This window comes from Schistocerca americana, chromosome 6 (assembly GCF_021461395.2).
Source record: "Schistocerca americana isolate TAMUIC-IGC-003095 chromosome 6, iqSchAmer2.1, whole genome shotgun sequence".
NCBI classification, from domain to species: domain Eukaryota; kingdom Metazoa; phylum Arthropoda; class Insecta; order Orthoptera; family Acrididae; genus Schistocerca; species Schistocerca americana.
In genome coordinates, this window is record NC_060124.1 from 54,763,224 (window position 1) to 54,786,497 (window position 23,274).

At 41.7% G+C, this 23,274-nt stretch overlaps 1 protein-coding gene across 1 annotated transcript in view; it reads right to left on the reverse strand.

The window, feature by feature from the left end:
* The window catches only part of LOC124619953 (orexin receptor type 2-like), a 120,631-nt gene extending 101,524 nt beyond the window's left edge, over window positions 1–19,107 (reverse strand). The window contains exons 1-2 of the mRNA XM_047146615.1: window positions 18,880–19,107; window positions 2,773–2,920 (exon numbers count right to left, since the gene is read on the reverse strand). Of these exons, the coding sequence (XP_047002571.1) occupies window positions 2,773–2,920; window positions 18,880–19,107 (376 nt within the window). The remainder of the gene's footprint in view (window positions 1–2,772; window positions 2,921–18,879) is intronic.
* Between the last annotated feature and the right edge of the window lie 4,167 nt (window positions 19,108–23,274).

Sequence of the window (23,274 nt, forward strand, 5' to 3'; positions counted from 1 at the left end):
ATGGTCATGTAATAAGTGTAGCAGTACCTGCTTGATTAAACTATGTTGATTATTATAAAAATATAATACATCTTATATAAAAGAATATTACATATTTTACTCGCTCCTAAAGTGACATTTACTAACAATAAGTGCAAACAACTGACTCACTTGAAGTAGAATTATTATGTGCAATCGATGGACGAGCTGATGCTGGGTTATGATTTTTCACGGCTGTACTTAGCGCATGGATGTATAAGTAAATTATGGAAATTTCTTTAGAAAAATTTTGTGGATAATTCTGTTTGGTTATTTTGGGTGTCTTATGGAGATACACATTTGTGACAATGAATTTCGGTTTCTTGGAATATGCTCATTTTACTTCCTTTCTAAGTTGTGTCTTACGTCTGTCACTTGATGTTCATCTTCAGCGGTGTGTAGGCCAACGTTTGGTTTGATTAAGGTCTTTAAGCGAACAGCATCCACGTGTTTTTCGGAAACATACATTGAAATTTATTCCTGTCTGTCCATTGTGTATCTTCTAACATGTCTTTCAAGTAAGTTCGTGCATTTCTGTTGCTGTTATTTTTGATACTAAGGATGGTTATGTAATTTTTTTTGTTATTTAAGTAAAACCTGATTCTGAAACCCCTTCCTCCTAAAGGTTTGCTACTTAATATGACAGTTTTCCTTAATATGACATGTTCACATATTTTTTGTTAGGTGTGCCATGGTGTTATTTTATGTTGGGTTGCCTCTGTGGTTGGTACTGTGGAAATTGATTTTGCTATTTAGCCCAAATACTAATTCTTGATCGTGTTCCTGTTGTAAGCAGTTGTTTTAATGGTGTTTATTCCATCAGCCTGGATAGCTGTTTCTAATGGGATGTTTTGCATTTTGTTGTTCATTGCTCTGAGTGAAGCCAGTATGTGCTTATCGGCGTAACATAAGGTTTTACTGATTGTGCCATGTGCATATGTTGGTTTCTTCCTGTAAACTTGAAAATTATCTCTTGTTGTTGAAGTTACTTATGGAGAAATCCAGGAAATTTAAACCTTTGACGGTCCAGTGTTCAACAGTGAAGTTGATATTCAGACATATTTTGTTCATTACTTTTGCAAGGTTATCAGTTTCTTCTGTCTAACCATTAAGCAAGAGTGATATACCGCCGACATATATTTTATAACATATTACTTTGTTAACAATCTAGAATGTTTAAAAGTGACTAATAGTAATTATGTACATTTATGTTTAACGAATACACAAAATACCAGATATCAAGGACAAAGACATATGTAATTCCGTTCATTTATTTCAAGAAAGCTTATGATTCTATTGCGCGAGAACCAGAAATATCAGCAAGCGAAGAACTGGATTTGGATAAGAAAACAACTAACGTAATAAAATCCACTATTACAAATAAGATTTCATAAGTTAAATTCCTGAATGTAGTGTCAAACACATCGGAAATGAAAACAGCAGTAAGACAAGGTATGAGATTTCCCCATTATTGTTAGACTTGAGAAGGGAATCAGAGAATAGTACAGAAATATAAAGAGATAAATAACACTGGGTTGCAAAAAAGAAGAATCTCAGAATAAACTGCACTACTTTTGTAGATGATATGGTCCTATTTGCTGAAACAATTAAGAAGCAAAGGAACAATTCCTTGAACTAGAGAAAAAAGGAGGTAAAATAGGTCTCCTTATTTCCTCTAAAGAATCAAAATCGTGACAAACAATGTAAACCAGAATAAATACCTGAAGTCCAACAGAAATCAGAAATGCTGAAAGAATTTATATATGTGGGGGAATGGATTAGATAGAATATAACAGAATGGAAAGCAATAGAATCCAGGAGAAACAAACTTGAATTAGCCTTCCTATTGATGAAAGAGAAACAAAACGATAAATTCTTTTCGTAGGGGTCCAAAATTAAGCATTACATAACATTGATCAAGCCAGAAGCATTGTATTCAGCATAGATCATAACTATTAATCACATAGGTCAGATAGAACAATTAGGACTAAATGTAATACAAAAATTTAAGAAACATCACAAAAACAAAATTTCAGGATAATACAATAGCACACATCAGTAATGAAACTGAAAAACTCTCAGATACTATGCATAAAAGGTGACTATATTTTTATGGACGTCTTCTCAGAATGAACTCTAACCTAAGTAGTTTGTGGAAACTGAAAAAGAACTAAGCGAATGAACATTACGGAAAAGTCTTTACTCGGTAGAACAGCTCACATAAGTGCTAAAGTCGAAAAGATAACGTTCCAGGCCACATTTCAAATAATGTAGAAACCCATAATCTCGGAAGAGGAGAGAAGACGATCAGAGAGAATGAAGAAATACTGGCCACAAAGGAAGGAACAATATGCAAAGAAAAAACTGATTCCTCGTACTCCAAAGAGGGTGTAACGGAAGATGAAGAAGAAAATAACAAGAAGAGTACACAATAAGACATTATCAGTATCCATAACGAATAAGCTTAAATAGAATGTAACTGCGATTGCAGGTGCCTGATTTGAAGTGACTTGCGGAAGAAGGTTTTTCTTATTCTGTTTGTCTCAAATAAACAAAAATTAATTTTATAATATTTTCACAAACACGTCAGTAGGGATTACGGACGAACAGAACGAAAAATTGGTAACTACATTCGAAAAAAATTAACTCGTCTTGTCTAGTACTGAATAAATGGAACAAAGCAGGAAGAGGGAAGGCAGATAACGAGCAGACACGTACGGATATCTATCTCTGTTTCCAGGGAACGGTACTCACCGAACGCCAGAGCCAGCAGCCAGATAATGGCGATGGCCGTCTTGGCGCGGCCCGTAGTAGAGTTGAAGCGCAGCGGGAAGCAGATGGCGTACCAGCGGTCCACGCTGATGAACGTCAGAGTCAGCACCGACACCGCCACCGACACCGTCTGCAACAGCAGGCACAGCGCCAGACATCCGTCACTCAGGGCTGACATTCCAGGGGAATTGAAATCATTTGTATCAATTTAGTCAAGGGGAGGGGCGGGGCTGCGCAGTCTGCGAACTCGGCAGTGTACCTCGTGTACTGACGTCCCACATATATCTCAACATCTATACTTCACAAGCCTACTTAAGGTGTGCAGCTGCGGGTAATTTAGTTCCAGTCACCAATGATGCGCGGGAATAGCGATTATTGGTAAACTTTCATGTAAACTTAATATCTCTAATATTGCCCGCATGTCTTTTCGTGGTTGTTAAGTAGAAGAAACAACAAGACATGAAGGCCAACAACAAAGTGATAGAATTACAAAGGCCGTAATTCAGGTATTTAGTCCTTTTCCCAGCACTGTTCTCTACATCGAAGAAGAAAGAAAGGTTCAAGAGTGGGATTAAAGTTCATGATGAATGGGTATCAATTAGAAGTATTACCTAGTGTCATTGCTACACTCAGTGGAAGTGAAGAAGAATTACAGAATCTGTTGACTGGAATCAACAGTTTAATGACTACAGATAAATGGACTGACAGTAACTCGAAGAAAGACGACAGTAAAGAGAAGTAGCAGAAATGAGAAGGACGAGGAACTTAACACCAAATTAGTGATCACAACGTAGACAAAGCACTAGCAAAATGCATATTCCTGGCCAAGGAAAATCTACTAGTATCAGACTTGGGCCTTAGTTTGAGGAAGAATTTTCTGAAAATTTACATCTGAAGCACAACATTGTATCGTGATGAAACATGGACTGTGGGAAAAATGGGACAGAAGAGAATCGAGGCAGTTGAGATGTGGTGCTACAGAAGAATATTGAAAATTAGGTAACTTATAAGGTAAGATATGAGGAGGTTCTCCGCAGGACCGGCAACGAAAGGAATATTAGGGAAACACTGACAAGAAGAAGGGACAGTATGATAGGGCATCTGTTGAGACATCACAGAATAGCTTCCATGGTACTAGAGGGAGCTGTTGAGATTAAAAGCTGTAGGAAAAACAGAGATCGAAATAGATCCAGGGAATAACTGTGCTACTGTGACATGAGCAGGTTGGCACAGAAGAGGAATTGGTGATGGGCACATTGACTGATGCTCCCGTAAAAAAATGAAAAAAAAAACACTCTACTGCTGTTCGATGAGCATCTCCATGAAGCTTACGCGGTTACTAACATACACTACTGGCGGTGGTGCATTTATCTACTAATAACTTTCATTTTCAGCGTTATCAATTTAGTTGCACTTCAGGGTTATTCCATGAAAAATAATTTTCGTATCGTCATTGGAATGTGCTTTCTTGCCACGCTAATTAACTTATGCGAAATCTTATGTCTTTCGCATTATTTATAACTTCGCATATTGAGAAACATTTCACGCCTCAGAATACAAGAAAGGTATGTTCGTACCTCCATGGACCTACCCCACTGCGCGAAATCACGCAAATAAATTGGATATATCTCACCAGACATCTTGCACGTACAGAAGGTTGATCAATAACATGGCTCTCCACCAGACAATATGACTTCATCAGAACAGCATGGAACCTCCAAAAATAGCTCCCGACCCGGATCAAGAAACACTCCAACCAACTGTCCTGCGATGCATTGGATCACTTACTTTGAACAAAGAACCGATATTGCTTGCCGACTGCCAACGAAAGCTGTTGGCTTAGAGGCAGCTGACGCCCCCCCCCCCCCCCCCCCGAGATTTAGTATGAATGCAGTGACTGAATAGACAGTTTCCAGTAGTGTTGGAAGTAGTGTGTCAGAACTCTCCATTACATTGAAATCAATCTAGCAAACTTAACGCCATTCTTTGCATTGTGTAAGAGTGAAAAAAAATAAGCACTCAGATATCGATAGTAACAATCTTGGGGATAAACATGGGAGCGCGATTCTAAGCATTGCTGTGAGACTGGTAACAATATGAGGGCGAAACATGAGAGCGTGATTCTAAGCATTGTTGTGAGACTAGTAACAATCTGAGGGTGAAGCGTCGTTCTGAAACTCGGAGACAGAAGACGTGTCACGCTGTCTTCACGTCCGGGGCGACATATCTTACCACACTGAAGGCCTGATTTCATTTATATAGTCAGGAGGGACTTAGATTGCTTAACTACGTTTGAAGATGGAATTCAAAATAAAATTCGTAAACATAGCGCAAAAGCAATTGCAGGGTTACCCTCGTCATTGTTAGTCCAAGTTTGCAGTAATCCCATGTTTTGGCTTTCAGTTAAAGAAGCCTCCTTATCTTCCTAATAATAATAATTATTCCCCACAACCCATTCATAAATATGCTGTGGTTATTTAATGTTAATGTAACTTTGTAATTGAAATAATTTTTTAATCTAGCTGTCAGCCGTTATTGATACTTATACAGTTATTGTGAGGCATTTCGCCATTGTTAATACTTGGTCATAATGATTTCTGAAGTTTTTAAGAAGACTTAATTTACGAAGTCCCTTCTTACAAGTCAGTTAGTAGTTAACAGGACCCAAGCAAACTTCTTATTAAATTCATTCTTAGTAACAATAACTTCAGCTGCTGCTGCTGCTGCGAATTGCTGTAAACCACATGGAAAAAGGCAGTAATCTATAGAGGTGAGTGCAAAACTTAGGAGCAAAACAGAGACACTGACACACCACATGTCACGTACTCTAATCCAGTAAATTCCGTTGCACAAGTCAGATTCTGTATCACTTGTAAATTCTTGTTCAAAAACGCAGTCAGATAGCTCGTCCAAATGTTAGTTTCAAGTTTTTCATGTAACGATCCGTTGAGGGCTTAAATGACAGTGAAACTGACACTCCTACAACATGCATGCTGTGTTATGTGGGTTAGATTCCGATTACTGATTAGTCCATTTTCAGAGACGAACACAGGCGCATTTGTTATAGCGACGTTAACTGCGTTACATATTTGTTGTAGGTAAGTTACAGTGTCTGTAACGATAAATATCGGGACTGGTTAAAGCAAGACCTCAAAGACAGTAGTAAAATAAATTAGATACTATTTTTGTATGTAGGGCAGCCACAGTTATGAAAGCACCTCGGTAATACTTAACAATTTACAAACCGGAAATGGAAACCACAGTGAAAATCAAAGGTATTTTGTTTGTAATAGTTAGTCAAACCTTCCAGCAACATCTCTACATAGCTGCTGCTCCGTCTGAGACATTTGTCGTAGCGTTGTACCAACTTTCCAATACCCTCGTCGTTGAAGGTAGCCGCCTGCGCTTTTTTGTGGTATGGTATTATGGGACCAAACTGCTGAGGTTATCGGTCCCTAGGCTTACACACTACGTAATATAACTTTAACTTACGCAAAGGACAACACACAGACACCCATGCCCGAGGGAGAACTCGAACGTCCGAAAGGGGAAGCCGCGCGAACCGTGACAGAGAGCCCAAGACCGCGCGGCTATTCCGCTCGGCGCCTGCACTTTTCGCCGATTCTCTACGCTAATCTGCAGTTCCTTGTCTGTACCAAAACGTTGACTTCATACCCATGTCAGGAGAGCCCGCCCCGATAGCTGAATGATCAAATGATCAGTCTGACGTACTGCCTTCCTAAGGGGCCCGGGTTCGATTCCGTGCTGGGTCGGGGATTCTCTCCGCTCAGGGATTGGGCATTGTGCTGTCTTTCTCATCATTTCATCCCCATCCGGCGCGCAGGGCGCCCAATGTGGCGTCGAATGTAATGAGACCTGCAAAAAGGCGGTGGACGTGCCCTGTAAGGGGCCTCCCGGCCAATGACGCCAAACGCTCATTTCCATTTTTCCATGTCAGGAGACATGAAAATCAGATGGAACAAGGTCTGGGCTGTATGGAGGACGATCAAACACTTCCCACCGAAAACGCTGCAGCAGGGTCTCCATTGCCTATGCGCAGTGCGGCCGAGAACTGTCATGATGAAGGAAATGCGTGACAGTTAGGTTGTGTGGGCTGCATCAAATCAGGCGAAATCTCTCACGGCCATTCATACTTGGCTGGATACATTGTTTTCTAGGCATCTTTACGAGGTCACTATGCTCACAGAACTGAAAATACAGACGTGACGCGATCAACAGGCTTGTTAGAGACACTGTCCAACACATCTATGCAAAGCTTTATCGGATTTTCACTGTGGTTGTCACTTTGCGACCGATCGGTCTTTACTTCCGGAATACGCCTCGTATATTCTGTGGTAGGAAAAACGAATTTATTAAGTTTGTTTTATGGTTTTGGTGCCTAATCGTTACATTTTATATTCTTTTCTGTTTATGAATGAAAGTGCCTAGAAAATGGCCGAGTCTTTCCGAATACATTAGAATGACTGTATGTTTGAGGATTATGCGGCTCCAAGAATCCAATGAACATTGCGAGGCCAGACTTGCTGCAGCTCGAGAACATCAGACTTATACTGGCTCTTGAAAACTCCTTCCGAAAGCGAGGCGCTACATACCTCTAATCGAGAGAGTCATGCATTGTCTCGCTCCTCAGAACCCTTCAATCACAGAGGCTTAAAGTTATTTCTTTCCCGAATCCTGCTTATTCGTAACAATTTACCATTCCGCATTAAACCTGTACAATTCTCTATGAGCTTATGTCATGCCAAGACCATCAACACGACGTACATTGTCAAACACCGCATGTGGTAAGTATGGACTTTCGTGTCGATTGCTGTTCGCACGTCCAGCGCTAAGTGACTCTCTCCGATGTTAGTGAAGCAAACAAGCTCCTAGTTAATGTCCCAAATCATACAAGTTGAAATGTTGTATACAAAGAAGATTAATGAGTCAAAAATAAATTCCATGTGTACCGTGTCTGGAGAACAACTCTAAATAAATACCCAGGTAACGCTTGTGTCTCAGCTACTTTTTTGATGGTTTTATAACGTCAGTTTTATGTAACCTAAGCCACACAACTGTGCATGCTGGTATAATATTTAGTCTGAGAATAAAATCCACCTCATGATTAGTTTCAGAACTCCTGTACTGTAATTTTTTCAAAAATTATTTTAATTTCAACGACGTCGGTAAGGCTACAAAGAGGATTATTTGAGGAGTATAATAATTGTAAAATAAATTATACACATGCTTTACATAATAGTGCCCTTCTCTAGCCCCTTCCTTAAAACTAACTGCCTTACAAAACGCCGTGTCGTTGTGATAGATTTTATAAAGCATTATCGCCATACCTTATTCCTCGAACGAGAATAATATTTCGTTTGGTGCATTTAGCAAACTTCCTCAAGTGACCAAGTCTTGCAGATAATGTTTCTCGGGCTACAACTATGTGGGTTGGTTCATGAAAGACTTCGGATGAGATAAGCGCAGCTACAGTTCCCGGGGAAGGAAAGTAGTACGGCCGCGTAATGATGCAGCTGCAACAGCTCATTAACCAGGGCACCATGTCCCTGATGCTTACAGAAGAAATAACTCCGACAGTAAAGAATTTGAATAAATAGATCGAGTGAAATGTACGCGAAGAACATTTTGAAAAACACGAAATAATACAACTTCAGTTCGTACTTGACGTGAGCGTCACCCGGGACAGGGATATTTTATAACAAATGTTTGAAGTGATGGAAAACTTTGCATAATATTGTCGAACATACATACCACAGAAAATCAAGAATTTTGCATTCTTTGTTAAATGAACTGTTCCAAAATTCAGAGTCAGAAGAAACCATCAAACAAATGTTTAAAGAAAACATGTATGTGTTTCAGAGGCATGTAACTAGCTTTTGTCACTGGTAAGTTCGATCAACACGCGAGTGGTACGGGAATGCTCCACCATCTCGAATGGGAATACCTAGAGGCAAGAAGACCTGTTTTGCGCTAAACGTTGCTCAGAAAGCTTAGAGACCCAACGTTAGAGACGGAATTCGGAACAATTCTATTCTCACCAACGCGCATTTCTCGTAAGAGCCGCGAAGACAAGATAAGAGAAATTAGGGGTCCTATGGAAGTATATAGACAGTTGTTTATTCCTCACCCCATTTGTGATAGGTACAGGAACGGGTACAAGATACCGTTCGCTATGCACTGTACACTGTACTGTGACTTGCAACGAACTGCAGGCACGGAAAAAAGTGTCCAGTGAACATCTGTCCGGAAATGGGCGGTGGGCGTTCAACGACAACAAATCGTCCCGGAACACGGTATAGAGCTGCATCACACACGCGCCACAGTAGATGTTCAAAATGGTGTCCATGGGATGCAATGCACACGTCTGCGCGTTCTGGTTTCTCTCAGGATAGCGTCACAGGCGTCGTTAACACGCTGTTGGAGGGTCTGCACATCAAGAACTGGTTAGGTGTACACAACGCTTTTCAGATGCACCCACAGATAAAAATACAGCAGTTTAGGTCTGGTCATCTACCAAGAAACGCTACAGGGTCTCCGCGTCCAATCCTACATACGGGGAAGATGTTGTTGAGATGTTGGCGAATCAACATGGATTCCGGAAACAGCGATCGTGTGAGACCCAACTCGCTTTATTTGTTCATGAGACCCAGAAAATATTAGATACAGGCTCCCAGGTAGATGCTATTTTTCTTGACTTCCGGAAGCCGTTCGATACAGTTCCGCACTGTCGCCTGATAAACAAAGTAAGAGCCTACGGAATATCAGACCAGCTGTGTGGCTGGATTGAAGAGTTTTTAGCAAACAGAACACAGCATGTTGTTATCAATGGAGAGACGTCTACAGATGTTAAAGTAACCTCTGGCGTGCCACAGGGGAGTGTTGTGGGACCATTGCTTTTCACAATATATATAAACGACCTAGTAGATAGTGTCGGAAGTTCCATGCGGCTTTTCGCGGATGATGCTGTAGTATACAGAGAAGTTGCAGCATTAGAAAATTGTAGCGAAATGCAGGAAGATCTGCAGCGGATAGGCACTTGGTGCAGGGAGTGGCAACTGTCCCTTAACATAGACAAATGTAATGTATTGCGAATACATAGAAAGAAGGATCCTTTATTGTATGATTATATGATAGCGGAACAAACACTGGTAGCAGTTACTTCTGTAAAATATCTGGGAGTATGCGTGCGGAACGATTTGAAGTGGAATGATCATATAAAATTAATTGTTGGTAAGGCGGGTACCAGGTTGAGATTCATTGGGAGAGTGCTTAGAAAATGTAGTCCATCAACAAAGGAGGTGGCTTACAAAACTCTCGTTCGACCTATACTTGAGTATTGCTCATCAGTGTGGGATCCGTACCAGATCGGTTTGACGGAGGAGATAGAGAAGATCCAAAGAAGAGCGGCGCGTTTCGTCACAGGGTTATTTGGTAACCGTGATAGCATTACGGAGATGTTTAATAAACTCAAGTGGCAGACTCTGCAAGAGAGGCGCTCTGCATCGCGGTGTAGCTTGCTCGCCAGGTTTCGAGAGGGTGCGTTTCTGGATGAGGTATCGAATATATTGCTTCCCCCTACTTATACCTCCCGAGGAGATCACGAATGTAAAATTAGAGAGATTAGAGCGCGCACGGAGGCTTTCAGACAGTCGTTCTTCCCGCGAACCATACGCGACTGGAACAGGAAAGGGAGGTAATGACAGTGGCACGTAAAATGCCCTCCGCCACACACCTTTGGGTGGCTTGCGGAGTATAAATGTAGATGTAGATGTAATTCAGAAGTTGGGTGACACTCCGTTATGCAGATAACACATAACATGTCGTGTTGCCATTGGCAAATTCTCAAGCAGCCCAGGCAGAGAATTCCGCAGGATGTCCAGGTACATTCCTCCGTAGAGGTGTTGTGAAACAACACTCGGTCCAAGTATGTGGTCGAAAGGAATCCCTGCCCGCACGTTGATGCTGAACTGATGCTGATGAGACATCTCAACCATTCCCCGAGGATTGTCTGTAACCCAAAGATGACGATCATGCAGAGTGATAATGCCAGTTTTGTTAAAAGTTGCTACGTCGGTAGAGAGGACTGACGACAGTATTCCCATAATGGTGTTGGTCTGGTGCACGAACCATCGACAAAATCCTACCCGTAGAGGGTAACTCGCTGCTGTTACACTTGCACTCGTTGCAGGTGATAGGCATAGAAGCTGTTGTCATGCAGGATACACAAATCGTACTTTAGCTTACACATTTTTGGAGGGCAACTTGTCTGCAGCTTGTACTAGGGTTCGTCTCAATATCCTGTAGAATCTATCCCTTCCAATCAGGTGTACGCACAGTCCGCCGCCTCCTGCCCCCCGTTCATCTGTCTGAAAGGACACATGATCACACAAACACCCGAAAAGGACTTCAAATGTTGTGTGATGTGGTTGGTGTCTGTGAGGATACTTGTTTTGGTATAGCCGTGCTGCCTCTCGATCGTTTGCATCTGCTTGGCCGTACACAAACACCATCTCGGCTTGTTCCCGACATAAATACCGGGCCGTTCTGCTGCTTACAGCACGCTGCTTCAGTCAAGTAGCTCGCAACACACAAAGAACACACAACACGTGGTCAGAGAATTTTCAATCGTCCTCACCGTCTACCGTAGCAACGGTACAGAACTCCACAGGACCATTTTTCCTCCATTTCCATTCAGGATTCCGTGCCTGCACTTTGACGGTTTTGTTGATATTCACACTGTATGGAAATGACGGTACGTAGTTTTCATTATAATTTCTGTAATGGACTTAAATGCTCCAGGTAATATCGTCGACCAGAGAGTTGTTTTGCAGACATTTCTGATAGAAAGACTGCGGTCTAGACGATGTTAGGTCAGTTATTACGTGAAATTATAATGTTGCTGCGCCAAGAATTTGGATGCTAATACCTATATTTTATTCGCTCCAAATCCAATCAGCAGCATTGGAAAGCAAATCATTTCAGTAGGTGTTAATAACTTAATTGTAATGTGGTTCTCAAAACAAATTTTCTGAATGCCAACATCTTCCGCACTGATAGTAGCCTCAACATTCCTAATACGCTTTTATTCGATGTGCAGGTTTCACACGGAGGTTGTATCTGCATTTCTCGTAGTATAAAAGTAAATGATAGTATCCTAACTTCATGTTTTAACAATAATAATGAAATGTGAAAACATTTTTGAGAAAACTATACTTTACATTACAAAAGTGGATCCGTGTGCATCTTCCAGTCATCATCATAGGAGCGGTGGCAGTGATGGAACATCTGGATGAAATGATAAAAAATAGTAAATAAGTGTGGCAGTATTATAACTCTCATTATTTTAGATCGTAACCTATAACGGATACAGGACAAGTATGCATGGAGTCTCCGATATTCCTCTTTAACAATAGCAGCCGTTGTAAGTAGGCTGTTTATGTTTTCTTATTGGCAACGTTACGTAGCGCTCTGTATGAAAATCACTGGCTGTGCTGTGTGCAGTCTGTGGCTGGTTGGCATTGTTGTAATACTCGCCATTGTAGTGTTGGGCAGCTGGATGTTAACAGCGCGTAGCGTTGCGCAGTTGGAGGTGAGCCGCCAGCAGTGGTGGATGTGGGGAGAGAGATGGCGGAGTTTTGAAATTTGTAAGACTGGATGTCATGAACTGCTATGTATATTATGAGTTTTCAACACTATTACGGTAAATACATTGTTTGTTCCCTATTAAAATCTTCCATTTGCTAACTATGCCTATCAGTAGTTAGTGCCTTCCGTAGTTTGAATCATTTATTTAGCTGGGAGTAGTGGCTCTTGCTGTATTGCAGTAGTTCGAGTAACCAAGATTCTTGGTGAGGTAAGTGATTTGCGAAACATATAGGTTAATGTTAGTCAGGGCCATTCTTTTGTAGGGATTTTTGAAAGTCAGATTGCGTTGTGCTAAAAAAAATATTGTGTGTCAGTTTAAGGACAGTCATGTATAATTGTTCAAAGGGGACGTTTCACTGTGAAAGACCCTCTGGATAAAAATACGAAAACGTAAAAAGATAAAAGCTTTTGGGCACTTACACGAATCAGACATTTTTTCATTTGTACATAACCATGAATTTAAAATCATAACATTACGGTCTAATTAAAGACCAGTCAATTATAATGAAATGAGACGCAGCACGCACGTAAATTTCTTTCTCCTTCATAACAGCAGAAAAGAAAGAACATCCTGTGACTCGATTAACATGTAAACAGTGTCCTATACACTAGCACAGATCAGAACTGTAATAGCTGTTCATGGTAACAGATGGACCAGTTACGGTCTCATAAACATCTATAAGCTATAATAAAATTACTATCGTAAACACAAAAAGCAATCATACGAAAGCAGCAAACAAGCAAGCGCCTGCATGAAGAACCCGAAATAAAAGGATACTGTAATCCAGAAGAGCCAGATGATTGTCATTTACTTAACAAGGTTGCCTGTCATATTGCAACAGCCAGTCTCAAAGACAGTGGAGTTAAATTTACAAAGGCAACGCTACCTTGTCAAGTTATAGTGAGCCGGCCGAAGTGGCCGTGCGGTTAAAGGCGCTGCAGTCTGGAACCGCAAGACCGCTACGGTCGCAGGTTCGAATCCTGCCTCGGGCATGGATGTTTGTGATGTCCTTAGGTTAGTTAGGTTTAACTAGTTCTCAGTTCTAGGGGACTAATGACCTCAGCAGTTGAGTCCCATAGTGCTCAGAGCAATTTGAACCAATTATAGTGAAATAAGTAATAACATGAACATTAAATCATTCTAAATGGGTTTTCGCTTTGAAACTTGCTGGTGGACAACAACTGAAAGTCTGTTAGGGAACCGAGTCTGGACCTTTGCTTTCCGCGGGGAAATGCTCTGCCAGCTGAACTACCAGAGCACGACCGTCCCCAAAGCTTTATTCGTACTTCCGGTAGTAATTAGCATTGCAAACTTCACAGAAAATCTCGTGTGTAGCTTTCGGTACTAGCACTCGTAGATGAAAGGATATTGCGAAAAGGCCGTGAGAATGCGTTTGACTCGTGCTTGGATAGCTCAGTTGGTTGAGCACTTGCCCGCGAATAGCAAGGTCATGGTTTGGAGTCCCGGTCAAGCACACTGTTTTTATCTTCCAGGAAGTTTCATACCAGTACATACTCTGCTACAGAGTGAAATTTCGTTCTGAGTTTGCCTTTTTCTTGGAGTATTATTGAGCAGTTAACTGTTACACTTCTGGCCGGTTGCTGTATCCGAGCGGTCCTAGGCGCTTCAGTCCGGAACCGCGCGACTGCTACGGTCGCAGGTTCGGTCGGGTATGGATGTGTGTGATGTCCTTAAATTAGTTAGGTTTAAGTAGTTCTAAGTTCTAGGGGACTGATGACCTCAGATGTTAAGTCCCATAGTGCTCAGAACCATTTGAACCATTTTGATTTGTTACACTTCTAACAGTTTCTCTGGTAGATCAAAGGGTTGTACTAAAAATAAAAATAAAATTTAATCTAGTCTTGGACGAAATAGACATTATAAGTGTGATGATAAAAATTCATTATCTGTATTACATATATATTTCTGAATGAACATCATATATACACATTAAATTTTAAAAAATAAGACGTGGAAATGTTTATTGATAACAGACAGAGTGATGTCTCATATAAGCACAAGTAGAATTAGGACACCTGTGATAACGTGGGATCTACTTCTATATTCCTGTGTCGTACAAGTATTCCTCCTTGGAGTGCAATCAGTATGTGATGATCGTCTTCAGGTCTTCGTCGTTGTGGGAATGCTGACTGGAGGTCGGTAGTTAACTGAGGTGCAAGAGACGATAGAAATCGCGGAGCAAGGTCAGGACTGTACGGCGGATGATCAAACAGCAGGCAGATGAAATGCTTTGAAATAGTTCTTGTGCACCGAGCCATATGTGGGAGAGTATTGACAAGGATAAGCACTACTCCTACACTGAGCACACCACTCATCTTGTCTTGAATGACAAGCCGCAGTTTCCACTGTGTTTCACAGTAACTGCTAGCGTTCATGTTTCACTTCTGGATAGGAAGCCCATGAGCAGAATACCCTTCCTGTCCCGCAACATTGTGCACGTCACTTTCCACAAGGACACAACATAAGCTTCGTCTTTACAGGAGATTCACTGTGGCGCCAAAGCATCTACTGCTGCTTGGATTCCGGAATAAAATGAGCAACCCATGCCTTATTGCACGTGAGGATCCGATAGAGGAAGCCGTCGTCGTCATCACAATACCGCCGTAGAAATGTCATTGATGCTCCTGAACGATTCATTATGTGTTCAGTTGCCTGCTTTTTCAGCACCCATCTGGCACACGCTTTCTTGAACAGTGATGTAATTTTACAGTCGACTATCCATTATTTAGCACAGTCGATCACTACTACTATCAAGAGAGTCTTTGACCCTGGCTTATATTGATAATACGTAGTTAAAACAATTTTATACATAAGATACATTTATAACAACAGAAACGCTTTTCCAACTCTTGCTGATTATATAGATACCATGTAATATTTCTGATACTTTAATTTACGGTTAATGTAAGAAATCCGTATTTCGTATGTTAAATCCAATTAAATATGGCCTCACATATTTTGCAACCAAAAATTAAGCATCTGTAACGACTATACGTAGTAACAGGGTAATAGGTTTATGAGGGACCAGTTTATGTCGCTAATCTCTAAATTGTGTCATGTATCAACTAGAGAATTCATGATGCAGTTCCAAAATTAAATTAAAGGACTGTTTTGAAAATTAATGTTCATGCAACCACTGTTAGACAAAAAAAGAACATGTTTTACACAAACAACTGCAACCGACACGAATGAGGTGAATCATTATTAATAAGTTATTAATCCTGATATTAAATACTCCAAAACTGTCGAAATATTACAAAATCGCAAAACGTAAGACGAGTTTTGGAATCAGCATATAAATTCCTTCAAGATGAGCCGCCTTCACATCATTTCAATGTCAGTTTGATCTTCAGTAAAAATTACATTTATTTTGTTTCACTAAGATGGCAGCACGATTTGTGGAAGGAACAGGTGACTCAAATATTGCTGTTATCGTATTAACATACATTAAGATTACTGCAATATGCAAACGACAGACTCTTTTATTGAAAGAATGGTATAACTTGAAATAATACTAGACTACAGCAGGTGACTTCTACTATGAAATTCATAAACATACTTCATTTGTGTGACCTAGTTCACCCTAAAATGATGTGGAGAGGCATGCATATATACAGATTTTTCCAGTTCAGAATGAGTTAACACTGAAGTAGGTCGTGTGTTCAACAATACGTATATTTTTTGTAATTGCCTACATGAGTCAGGTTCGCACTGCTGGTAAACCACGGCCGATTCTGTTAACTGAGATAGTGAAAATGAACCATGTTTACATAATAAATCTTATTTACAGAAAATTGTTTTGACTTATTACTTGGTAAGCTCACCAGAAAATAAAAACCAGTCACTTCTAGAGAAATCATTACAAGTGTACTGTCTGCCATCGGGTTCCTCTAAATGGCAGGCAGCACCGCATAACAGCCACGCTATGAGGGAAAGAAATCAACAGCCAAACAGGCGAAGACATCAGGTAAACACGCCGAAGATTCTAGTCGATTAATAGCATCCTTTCCTTGCAGAGGTCGCCGCGACATATCCGGCCACGGATTCCTACGCCGGGTTTCTATTGGCCCCAGCTCACTATATAGGCCCGGCCGGTCGAAGGCAGACCAGTCTTCGTGCGCTGCTAATGGCAATCGCTATAGCAGAGTCTCCGAGAAGATATCACCGAAGCCGCTGTACTGCACCGCCGATCGAAGTACCAGCCGACCGAGAGGAACCACATCTCCGGCTAGATCGACAGACGTCTACATCTATTGTACAGCCAACTATTATATTGTAGAAGAAGTTGCGTTCAATAAACTGTTGGAGAATACAACGACAAGCATCATTTAATACTGTGTAATTCCATGTACTTGATAACTACCAGTATTCGCTTAGGAAGTGAGTCGACAAGGTTGTGCAGGTAAGTCGCATCCAAGTCAAGCCACTCGCTGACGATGTGATGGATCTGTTCCGCAAAATTGTGTGGATACTCATATTGGCGTTTTACCTCACGGATTTTCTGTGATTTTCAAGTCAAATGAATTTGCAGGCCAGACGAGATGTAGTAGCGTGGGTGAGTGTTCAAGAAACAGGTCACATATACTTTCAGCACGATGGTCTTCGCTGTTGTCGTCTTTGAGAGCCTGCGTCAGGAAGAAGCTCTTGCGAGACGGCCAACTCCAAATGTTCATTGCATGTAGTTCCCGTCGCAATGCTCTTGCTCTAACAGGTGGGGATGGACCTTCTTGCCTGCAGCAGTTATTGTCTGGTTTGCAGACGATTTTAAGTTACAAGGCCCTGACAGTTAGGATAATTTTCCAACCAAAATTCTGACGTCATATTTCGTGGCCACGTGTGTTACACCACTGCTTGTAGGCTTGTTGTACAGTTCACCGCGGAATACAAAAAAATCCAGCAATCTCAGACGCCGTATGGGCGCGGCCAAACACGATGGCCCCTTTTTGCCACTCCGTTACGCCCTCGCATTTACCCATGTATACGTACAATATCCACATGAAACATAAATGTCTCATTGGTAGCTACTATCTTATGCTCACGAAGAGGCAGTACGCGCGCGGATGAGCACGTGACTTGATCGGTCCGCCATCTGTAAAGGCTTAACCATTCATCTGTGCGTGCACAATGGAGTGACTAATTCTCTCGCTCGGCGGGCTTACAATGAACACAGCACAGCTGAACCCTGGAAGTAAACTCCTAGGCATGGACTGCAGCCAGGTTAATTAATTCGTGTTATGAAATTCAAAGGCTAGAACTGTGGCGTATTCTGTGAGGCATCAGTTTGTTTATGGACCTCGAATGAAAGAGGCAGCACAAGAGCAGGTGCATAGTGACAATTTAATTCGAGAAACATTATCCGCGAAAAATGGTAGCTTAGATCTATAATTGTGCAACGAGGGCTCCCCATAACGCGCTGACACGCCAGCTCCACAAGGTCGCAATTGATGAGGGTTTGGTCGCCCATGGCCATCTCCAATATGGATATTTTGACGACCTTGGGAAAGTTGCCTGTACCATTGACGCATCATCAGTTTGATCATGACCTTTGGGCCGATCTGACCATTCAGATCGGTGCTACGTCTGGGGAATTAAAAAAATAAATACAAAATTACAGAGGGAAGCTCGCAGTCGGCTGGAGATTGAATATGAGACGCCATTTTCCGCCTCTGCTGCAGCGATTCTGACCACAGTAGAGACTTATCCGGTAGTCCCATGACTGTTACACAATAACACTTCCATTAATAGAAGCGATCGTGTAAGATTTCGGTCAATAAAAGCATCTTACAACTGTGCCGCATTTGTTTGCTATGAACATGTCGCAGAACAGTTCCGGATGTTGCATAAATAATAATTTATAAATATGTTTGTACTTTATTGTATGGAACTGGGTACCTAGAAACGACGGAGAGGCTTTGTCCCCGCTGTAGTACTCAGTGGTACACAACCCAACAACAGGCTACAGCAGTCCACTCACCCCACCGCCGCCCCACACCGAACCCAGGATTATTGTGCGGTTCGGCCCCCAGTGGACCCCTCCAGGTACGTCTCACACCAGACGAGTGTAACCCCAATGTTGCGCGGTAGAGTAATTACGGTGTACGCGTACGTGCAGAAAGTGTTTGCACAGTAATCGTCGACATAGTGTAACTGAGGCGGAATAAGGGGAACCAGACCGCATTCGTCGAGGCAGATGGAAAACTTAATTTCTGGTCCTCTTACTTCCGATTACCTGCAGCTGCTACGCTTCATCGTGTTTGTTCACTTAACTACTGTTGCTTGATTCAGAAGTACTGTTGAATAATGCTCTGGGTAAATTCAATGTTCTTGTGTTATTTTCCGCTGCAAACTGTTAACCAAATATCCTAGATGCTGAGCTGTATCCAGCATAGCACCCTGCTTACAGCACAGCGCTCAGCTCTGCTGCTAAAGTTCTGAAACTGGTCCCCGACGAGACGTGACCCGCAGCGTAATACACAGCCGGGCACGGCGGTGCAGCTTGGAGGCGGCGGGTGGGCCCGAGGGTCCTCCAGCTGAGCACATAATGGCCACGGGGCTCTGCGTGGGCAGCCGCAGATGCTCGAGGGCAAAGTGTTCGCTGGCGGCGCGACAGCGGCGCGCCTGTCATTCATCGCTTCCTGGCGTCACGTAACAATCCCGCGTTTTTTTTCGTATCGTACTGAACGGACACACTCATCCATTCTGCATGGCGTTTCCCTGCATTAGGCTGCGCTAAGGAACTACATGAGATACGATATTATACGCCGAAGAAAAAAAAGTAATTCCTATAAAGTTGTGAAATTTCGAGACTACATTTGTCTGTGTAACATATTTAACACTGAAAGATTGCAGGTCAAAGTGAGCGCCAGGTAAGCTGGCACGTTAATAACCGGTGTAATTGCCATAATGTTGAATGCAAACCTGCATGAAATGCGTTGTACAGGTGCTGGAAGTCAGTTTGTGGGATGAAGGTCATGCCTGTTGCACTTGCTCCGTCAATACAGGCACGTTTAATGTCATTTGTGGATTATAGTGGAGTTGTCGTACAATGATGTCCCATTTGTGCTCGACTGGAGACGTATCTGGTGACCGAGCAGGCCAAGGCAACGTATCGATACACTGTAGAGCACGTTGGGTTATAACAAAGGTACGTGAGCGAGCGTTATCCTGTTGGAAAACACCGCCTGGGATGCTGTTTATGAATAGGTCGTATCGCCAGATTGTTGTACAACTTTGTAATCAGGTGCGTGGCAAAACCACAAGAGTGCTCCTGCTGTAATATGAAATCGTATACCGTAGACCATAACTCAAGATGTAGGTCCAATGTATCTAGCACGCACTCAGGTTGGTCACAGCCTCTCAGCTGGCCTCCTCCTAACCATCACACGGCCATCGTTGGCACAGAGACAGAACCAGGTCTCATCAGAAAACACAACAGACCTCCATTCTGCCCTCCAACGAGCTCTCACTTGACACCACTGAAGTCACAAATGACGGTGGTATGGGTTCACTGCAGTGTAGGCTATAGAGCGTCTAGCTCAGAGCTATCCTTCAAGTAACCGATTTGTAACATTTCGTTGTGTCAGTGTGGGGCCAACTGCTGCTCAAACTGCAGCTGCAGATGCAGGAAGATGCGCCGGAGCCGTAAGCTGAACACGGTAGTTCGACGTGGCCATCTAGGGCCCGGTCGTCTTGCGACTGTTCATTCTCGTGATCACCACTGACAGCGTCACGTACAGCGACTAAATTCCTGCCAAGTCTTTCAGCAATATCGCAGACCTAACATCCCGCTTCTCATAGTCCATTACGCAACCTCTTACAAACTATGTCAGACGTTGATAATGGTTTCTTTGTTGTCTTAAAGGCATTCTTCACTAACGTCAAGTCACCACGTCAAAACTCAAGGTCAGCTAACGCTCACGACAAGTACTGGGTGTATTTAAGGCAAACGTGATTTGCGTCCTCATAGTGGAGCTATTAGCGCCACTGTTACGCGACTGGTGCGAAATTTGAATAGACATTTTTTTCAGATGAAGACACACGCCTACCAACTTTTGTTTACTATGCACAACTCCTTATGGTGCTGTGATTTTATTTCCATGAGTGTCAATGAATGCTGCAATTTAGGTGGACTTAAAGTAAGAAATGTGGAGGTTTTCCGCCGAACTGTTAATGGGAGGAATACGTAGAAAACACTATTAAAAGAGATAAGATGGTAGGTCATGTTTTAAGACAGGAAAAAATACCTTCCAGGGTAAGAGAGGTAAACAACTGAAGATTTATTGTACAAGTTCTAGCTTGAGATGACTAGATCAGCAGAGAAGAGGAAATCATGGTCATGAGACTGATGTATGAGGGGTGTTCAATAAGTAATGCTTTTTTTTATAAAAAAAGCTTTGTTTCGTTTAAGATTCCTAATAAATCTTATTATTCCCCACTCTTTAGGCGACAAAACCCCATTTTTCAACATAATCTCCGTTTAATGCGATAGCCTTGAAGTCGTCATTTGGACAGAGTCGAAAACTAATGTTAGCTGATCTCGTTTCTGCTGCTTACGATGCTGTAATCTAACAGTGAGGTATTATGAAACGTCCCCTTAGAAAAATTATAAATGACTGTGCTTAAACTGACACACAATATTTTTAGCGCAACGCAATCTGACTTTCAAAAATCCCTACAAAAGAATGGCCCTGACTAACAATAACCTATACGTTTCATGAATCACTTACCTCACAAAAATGTTTGTTACTCGAACTACGGCAATACAGCGAGCGCCACTACTGCCAGCTAAATAAAAGATTCTAACTACTGAAGGCACTAGCTACTGATAGGCATAGTTAGCAAATGAAAGATTTTGATAGAGAACAAACAATGATTTCCAGTATTACAAATTTGCTCTCTCTGATGGACACACGTCCAAATCATCCACTCTCAAAACTCCGCCATCTCTCTCCCCACATCCACCACTGCTGGCGGCTCATCTCCAACTGCGCAACGCTACGCGCTGTTAACAGCCAACTGCCCAACACTACAATAACGAATTCCAACAATACAAACCAGCCACAAACTGCACATAGCACAGTCAGTGATTTTCATATAGAGCGCTACGTGGCGTTACCAACATAAAAACCTAATCAGCCTACTTACATAGCCCCCATGCTCCCCACAAAAAATTTCAGAAATTGTTTTGGGCAGTGGCCAATAACGACTTGAAAAGTTTTTCGTAATTACAATAACAAAGAAATCAAATGCACACACTTACCGATACAATGTTGGTCAAAGCTAAAATTTCTCACAGTCCATAAAGACAGTCCTGATCGTTCATCACAGTAAAATTGCAGTGTTTTTCTCATAGTCTGAGCAGTAAAAGAAAATGCACACGGAAGTAGTGGATTTCCATGCAGTCCTGAAAAAGTAGTGTTGTCCTTCCAACAGAAAGACAGTGCTGACTCTTGACATGCAGACAGGTAATGGACCACAACAGAGCAAACCCACAGCAGAGTCAGTCGAAGTTTTGGAGAGTATTGGTAGATAGGTCATCACAGAGTAGACCCACTGTAGTCCTGGTAGTGATTATGGTATTGGTGGGCCATCAAAGATGCAGACCCACTGCAGTCCTTGTAGAAATAATGGTACTGGTGGGCCATCAAAGGTGCAGACCCACTGCAGTCCTTGTAGAGACGGCCAGCAGCCATGTGTTGCGACTATGCAGGTGCACAATCACCATCGGAGAGTCTTGCGGACAATATAGCAAGTCCATAAACCACCACTTGTGCACTCATAAACTGTTTGGTATCTCCTTAGAACCAGCAGTGCTGTTAACCAGTCCCTTGCTGAATTATCAACACAAGTGCAAACACTAACAGTCCCAACTTCTCATCTATTGTGCATATACTACGGCCAGCAGAAACGTGTGCAGCGAAATGTAACCCAATTTGAAGGACTGGTGTCTATAAAATTATAAATTTACAACACATGAATACAATTACAAAGGTACAAAATACATCATTAAAAACATAGTAATACAGATAACATTTGTAGTAACACAGGCTTTACAAAAGAATAGAAATAAACATACACATCAGTGTTACAGGAATTATGACATAAGTACATACATAAAAGATCAGAATAACTTTTGAAACATCAACTTCACACATGAGCAACAAAACAAAGTAAATAATATCTAAACATCTTACAAAGTGAATAACATATTACTAATGCAAATTATATTTGAGGATAACAGTATTCTTCTTCATAGTGAATGTAGCTTAGTATGAGAAAAATTCTACAACATAAATCTAATTAGCTAAACACATAAAGACATGAAAAACACAAATACGCAAGGGTACATAACACATAGCGGAATAACACAAAAGGAAAGGACAGGGTTTGTTTTCAGTGAGACGTCAGGTACTGCAGTCCAACCCAAAACTTCATTCCATAGATCATTTCTCTTATTTCAACATTTGTTTCCACAAAGAAAAATCCTATCCAAGCATGCTTTCTGTATTCTATTCATATCCTCTCTGAAAATGGTTATTCTCCACTGTACACTACTTTTTTGGCCAAACCATTTTCTTATAGCTTCTCAATGCATTTCTTCCAATTCATCACAACTCGTTCTCTTATATCATGAACATACCTCAACAGCATACTACACATCGTCGTCGTAATAATATCATAACACCTCAGTCAAATCTCAAGATCGTCGTAGCTTCTTCCAATAATTTCAAAACCTAAAAAATATTCTCTGCTCATTTCAATAGTGTCATCTACCTGAAACGTACTTTAAAAATCAT